Source organism: Trichechus manatus, unplaced genomic scaffold (assembly GCF_000243295.1).
Source record: "Trichechus manatus latirostris isolate Lorelei unplaced genomic scaffold, TriManLat1.0 scaffold00100, whole genome shotgun sequence".
In the NCBI taxonomy this organism is placed as follows: Eukaryota; Metazoa; Chordata; class Mammalia; order Sirenia; family Trichechidae; genus Trichechus; species Trichechus manatus.
In genome coordinates, this window is record NW_004444036.1 from 383,218 (window position 1) to 390,235 (window position 7,018).

Sequence of the window (7,018 nt, forward strand, 5' to 3'; positions counted from 1 at the left end):
ATTGGTCCCAACCCACCTGGAGTAAAGGAGAATGAAGAACACCAAAGACACAAGGAAAGTATTAGCCCAAGAGACAGAAAGGGCCACATAAACCAGGGACTGCATCATCCTGAGACCAGAAGAACTAGATGGTGCTTGGCTACCACCAAAGACCGCCCTGACAGGGAACACAACAGAGTCTCTGATGGAGCAGGAGAAAAGTGGGGTACAGAACTCAAATTCTAGTAAAAAAGACCAGACTCAATGGTCTGACTGATACTGGAGGAACCCCAGAAAGCATGGCCCCTGGGGCTCTCTGTCAACTCAGAACTAAATCCATTCCTGAGGCCAACTCTTTAGACAAAGATTAGACTGGACTGTAGGACATAAAATGGTACTTGTGAAGAGTGTGCCTCTTAGCTCAAGCAGATTCATGAGACTAAATGGGCAGCTCCTGTCCAGAGGTGAGATGAGAAGGCAGAGAGGGTCAGGAGCTAGTTGAATGGACACAGGAAATCAGGGGTGGAAAGCAGGAGTGTGCTTCACAGTATAGGGAGAGCAACTAGGGTCACATAACAATGTATATATAAATTTTTGTATGAGAGACTAACTTGAATTGTAAACTTTCACTTAAAGTACAACACAAAAAGGAAAATCTAAAGACAAAAAAAAAAAAGAACAGTGAAATACACAAAAACATTGTTTTTAAATAACAATGGCAGTAGGGTAGATAAGGGCTTGATTTACAATAATGCTATAATAATGAAAAGGGTGGTAAAGGTTCAGGTACAATTGATGAAACCATCAGTGGAAAAAAATAGAAATCTCTGAAACAAATCCATATTACTCAACTTACTAACAATCTAGGGGAGAAAAAAATCAAGTCCAATTCCTATTTTAGCCACTACACTAAAAATAAAGTCCATATAGATTCCAGATTTAAACTTTAAAATTGAAACCATAAAAGGAAAATAAATAGATTATTATTCATATAATCTTTTGACAGAAAAAAAAAACTTTAGGTATGATCTTAAGGCAGAGTAACTACACAAATATTTAAAACTCTGTAGGGAAAATAATAACTACCATTAACAACTTAAAAGAAAAACAAAATCACTGTGAACAAATATGTGCAACCTAACAAATGATTTCTTTTATATATAAAGAGCTTACCACACAACTGGACTAAACCAAAGCTAAGAAGTTTCCTGAATACAATCACACACTTTGAGGGACAGAGTAGCAGGGGTAGGGATCTGGGGACCATGGTTTCAGGGGACATCTAGGTCAATTGGCATAACAGAGCTTATTAAGAAAACGCTCTGCATCCTACTTCGGTGAGTGGCGTCTGGGGTCTTAAAAGCTTGCAAGGGGCCATCTGAGATGCATCAATTGGTCCCAACCACCTGGAGTTAACGTAGAATGAAGAACACCAAAGACACAAGGAAAGTATTAGCCCAAGAGACAGAAAGGGCCACATAAACCAGAGACTTCATCAGCCTGAGACCAGAAGAACTAGATGGTGCCCAGCTACCACCAATGACTGCCCTGACAGGGAACACAACAGAGAGTCCCTGATGGAGCAGCAGAAAGATGGGGTGCAGAACTCAAATTCTAGTAAGAAGACCAGACTTAACGGTCTGACTGAGACTGGAGGAACACTGGAAAGCATGGTCATGGGGAATCAGGGGTAGAAAGGAGGAGTGTGCTGTCACAGTACGGGGAGAGCAATTAGAGTCACATAACAATGTATGTATAAATTTTTGTATGGGAAAAAAGAAATAGAGTTTACCAATCAGTAAGAAAAAGAATACAATAGCAAAAGGAAAAAAAAAAAAAACAGGGTAAAGGATATGAACACGCTATGTATAAAACAAATAGCCAATAAACATATTGCTCATACATATTTACTAGTCACAAAGTCAATTAAAGAAAATCCCGTTTTTCATTTAACAAAATAACAAACCCAAACCAAACCCACTGCCATGGAGTTGACTCTGACTCATAGCGACACTGTAGGACAGAGTAGAACTGCCCCATAGAGTTTCCAAGGTTGTAAATCTTTATGGAAGCAGACTGCCACATCGTTCTCCCATGGAGCAGCTGGTGGGTTTGAACTGCCACCCTTCTGGTTAGCAGTCCAGCACTTAACCACTGCGCCACCAGGGCTCATCAAAATGACAAGCTTTTCTAAAATAATAACCAGTGCCAGCATGGTTCCGAAAACTGACACATTACTAGCACAGAAGTGATTAAATTATTTTCATTAAAAGAAAAAAAAATTGTGCTTGTTAAGAGAGAAAAAGTGATTCTTTAAAAAAAAAAAATCCTATAATGATTTTAAATCCTATGAGAAGCCTAAGATACTGAGTATTGGTAGGAGACGGAAGCTGGTTACCTGGAGGATAGTTTGCATCCCTGTTGCACATAGCCATTCAGATTCCCAGTTGCTGCAAGTAACAGCCCCAGGTATGGAGGAGAAGGCTTCATCGGCCTAGAAGAAAACTCAGGATGGAATTGGACACCAACAAAATAGGGGTGATCTGAAATGAGAACAATCATGATGCAATTGAAGCAGACAAACATGAAACTGCTTTAAAGGTCTTATCTTTGGATACGAAAACTCATTAAATGGTAACACCACCACACACCTGTTGCCATCAAGTTGATTCCGACCCCTATCGACCCTATAGGACAGAGTAGAACTGCCCCATAGGATTTCCAAGGCTGTAATCTTTAAGGAAGCGGACTGCCTGCCACATCTTTCTCCTGAGGAGCAGCCAGTGGGTTCGAACTGCCAACCTTTGGGTTAGCAGCTGAGCACTTAACCACTACACCACCAGGGCTCCTATGAAATGGTAAGGAGACTATTTACCTTGTCATCATCATAGGCAGTTACTTTCATTATCTATTTTCTAAATGGAATTTCAAATTGTGAACACATCTCACTTAATAAATGATGAGGAATTTTATTTGTGGAAGATGTTACAGTGAGCAAAGTTAAGCAAAAACTTTTGAATGGCAAGATGAATTTTGCTTTCCCAAAGTCTACCAGGGCTCTTTGAAGGCCCTGGCAGGCTGATGTTGGCTCAATATCCATAGTATCCCTCAGACTTTGCACTAGTCCCCGTCATTCTTTCTCTTAGATGGCTTCAGGCCATTTCCTACAAGTATTCTCTCCCTTCCCAAGGGAAAGATCCCCTGGGATAAACCAATACAATGGGAACCCAGAAGGCTGTGCCTAGAAATACAGGAAGTACAACTGCATTCCTAGTCACCCTTGAAGTTGGATATTAATGGATATTAGTCATAGCACCATACAACTGAGCTGGCACTCAGATTTCAACCTCTGCTAACTCATCGCTTGTGATAAAGAGTCTCTATTGGATAAAAGGATGGTCTTTCAACATGTTAATGGTGTTATGTCTCAAGGTGGCAAGAGTTCAAGCTGCTTTTATTTTCTTCCTTATACTCTTCTGTATTGTGTGACCTTTTACAATGAGCATACACCACTTATATTAATTAGGGGGAAAAACTGAGCTATTTTCATTTTGAGGGTTGTAAGTCACCATGAGTTGGAATCTACTCGACGGCAACTAACAACAAGCCCCTATAAGGGCAATTCAAGCTCTCCTGGCTGAACAGGAGCAGAAAAGTAGCTTTTGCCAGGTTTCTGGAATTCCCTGTTTTGGAATGGTAAGAATTAAGTGGGCAACATGTCCAACTCTGGGTAGAAATTTTCTAGGATTCCAAATTCCTTCTCCCATTCAGAATTCTCAAACACTACATTTACTTTCAGACATGGAAGAACATAGTCTGGGCAACTGCAATCTCATAATTGCCATGCAACAGAGCATGGGCAGTGTGTTGTATTCTCTCCTTTGAGAGGTCATTTTAATTGTTGTATACATCAAGCTGAAGGTGATAACATAAATTAAGTTTTAAATGAGAAAGTAAGATAATTTTAAAGCTTTTAATGAGATGCTTTATCAAATGATCTAAAAATCTAGTATGGAATTCGAAATCAAAAATTCCCATCACTCACCACTGGAGTCCCAAAGATAATATTATAGTAATAAAGACATGATGATTGAGTGGAAGTGTCTACTCTCCTAAGGCTATGATTTAAAGCTGTGCTATACAAAATGGTAGCCATTAGCCACATGTGGCTATTTAATTAAAAAAAAAAAAAGACTTACTGGACTGTTTGAGACTGGAGGGCGCCCTGAGACTATTGCCCTGAGATACTCTGCAGACCTTGAACTGAAGCTAACCCCTGAGGTTGCCTTATAGCTAAATAACAGATTGGCTCACAAAATAAAGAATATCACCCATAAGTACTGTGCTTCTTTAAAAAATCACCTATATGAGACCAAATGGTCAACAGTTACTTTAAAACAAAGATGAAAATGTAAAGTGGGGCAGGAAAACTAGATTAATAGAAACGGAACAACCAGAATGGAAATAATGAATGTTTACACATTGTGAAGAATGTAACTGTTATGGATTGAATTATGTTCCCCCCAAAATACGTGTTGCAAATCCTAACCTCTATGCCTGTAGCTATAATCCCATTTGGGAATGGGTTGTCTTTGTTATGTTAATGAGACAGGATTTGTGTAGGGTGTGTTTTGAGTCAATCTCTTTTGAGATATAAAAGAGATTAAACAAGCAATCAAGTGAGGAGAGATGGGGTAAGATAGATGCCAAGACACATGGAGATCTCCATGGAACTAGGAACCAGAAGCTGAAGAGCCAAGGACCTTCATCCAGAGCCAACAGAGAGAGAAAAAATTCCCCTAGAGTTGGCATCCTCAATTTGGACTTCTAGCCTCCTAAACTGTGAGAAAATAAATTTCTGTTTGTTAAAGCCACCCACTTGTGGTATCTGTGTCATAGCAGCACTATATAACTAAGACAGCAACCAATGTCATGGAACAACTTGTATAGAAATTGTTGAATGGGAACCTAAACTGCTGTGTAAGCCTTCACTTAAAACACAAAAAAACATTATTTAAAAAAAATTGAGGGGAGGCGGAGCCAAGATGGGGGAGTAGTCAGATGCTTCTGGTGGACCCTCTTACAACAAAGACTGGAAAAAACAAGTGATTCGATTATATATGGCAGTCTGGGAGCCTTGAACATCAAAGGCAGAGTTGAAGAACCAGACTGAGTGGCAGGGGGAGGGAGACATAGTTCGGAAGCAGTGAGGAGTTGCCAGACCTGACCTGGCAAGAGCCTGAGCACTTCAAGCCTGATCAGCTCATGGGTGAGCAGTGAGGCAGGCAAGCGGCCATGCACGGGGGGTGCCTTTTCTGCACCAGGAGAGACCCAGCCGCTGAGAGTCTACTCAGCCACCCAGAACCAGTGAGAAGCAGCCCTCAATCAGAGAAAGATAAGTACTTGCATACAGCCTACCACGTGGGTCAAAAACACCCCCCTTAGGGAATAACCTCTCTCCCATTTACCTCCCTACTCCCTGCTCTGCACTGGGTCCTGGACTGGCTTCAGCAATTACCGAGTCCCCTGGGCCGGAAAGATGATCCGCCACACACCCTGAGCCATTCTCCCTGCCTTGGAGAGTGAAAAAATTAACAAACAGGGGAAAAAATAAACTGCTGGTTCCACTAAGCCAGGAACCCAGGGTAGGCACAGTTCCTTTGCCTAGGCACAAGCATAAGCGATCCATGGACTGTGAGTGCCTTTCCCCCTGCATAGACTTCTGTGGGCCCATTTCAACAGCGTAGGCCCTCATTACCACAGTACAACAGGGTGTATACCTGAAGTCTAACTTCAACTGTTTCAGCTGTGAAGTGGCAGGTTTGTGACATTTGACACTGATCTGCCCATTAAGCAGGTTCTTTACCTACCCACATCAGGGGCCTGAGAACTGGAAGCTCCACCCACACAACCTACCCACCTGCGATAGGGGCCCAAGAACAAGAGGTGCCCCTCAGTCCTTACAGCCAACAGCACTGGGTGCTCATAGTCCAGCAACAAAACCCACCCACCTGCGTGCTCTAGGGAACAAGGACACGCCTTCCTCCTGGACACTCGGAGGTGGCCATCAGCCCCCTGTTTTGCTCAGCATGTGTTCCCCTGCTGCAGCCAGATGCCTGTGCCTACACCAATCACCCATGCCTGCCTAGGACTGTAGGTAAGAGCCTACACCACACACTTGGTGGCTATCTACCTGGACACCTCAGCTGAATCCATACAGAAGGAGCGGGCAGACTCCTGAACTCACATACCTAGTAACTGATCTAACCACCTGGTGACAGGACATTAGAGCTTCAAAGGTGCCAATGATCAAACTAGCTCATACGAGCAGCCTATTTGGGCATATCAAAACAAAACAAGAAGCTAGGACACAGTAAGCAAACATAAAATAAATAAATACAATAACCTTATGATGGCTCAGAGACAACAGTTAATATCAAATCACATAAAGAGGCAATCCATGATGCCTTCAACAAGCTCCCAAAACAAAGAATCTAGAAATTTTCCAGAGGAGGAAAATTTCTTGGAATTACTAGAGGCAGAGTACAAAAGATTAATATACAGAACTCTTCCAGAAATTAGGAAGGAAATGAAGCAAAATGCAGAACATGCAACAGAGGAAATTAAAAAGATTACAGAAGACCGTAATGACAAATTTCACAGGCTGCAAGAATCCATAGAGTGACAGCAATCAGAAATCCAGAAGATTAACAATAAAATGTCAGAATTAGACAACTCAATAGAAAGTCATAGGAGCAGAACTGAGGCAACGGAAGTCAGAATTAATGAGATTGAAGATAAAGCACTTGACACCAACTTATTAGAGGAAAAATCAGATAAAAGGATTTAAAGAAATGAAGAAACCCTAAGAATTATGTGGGACTCTATCAAGAGGAATAACCTACGAATGATTGGAGTACCAGAACAGAGGGGAAAACAGAAAATACAGAGAGAATTGTTGAAGATTTGTTGGCAGAAAACTTCCCTGATATCGTGAAAGATGACAAGATATCTATCCAAGATGGTCATCGAACCCCAC

The 7,018-nt window shown here is 41.6% G+C and overlaps 1 protein-coding gene across 2 annotated transcripts in view; it reads right to left on the minus strand.

The window, feature by feature from the left end:
• Positions 1–7,018, minus strand: part of CTPS2 (CTP synthase 2) — a 124,175-nt gene that overhangs the window by 17,627 nt on the left and 99,530 nt on the right. For both annotated transcript variants that reach the window (XM_004382813.1, XM_023737248.1), the window contains exon 16: positions 2,378–2,522. In XM_004382813.1, the coding sequence (XP_004382870.1) occupies positions 2,378–2,522 (145 nt within the window). The remainder of the gene's footprint in view (positions 1–2,377; positions 2,523–7,018) is intronic.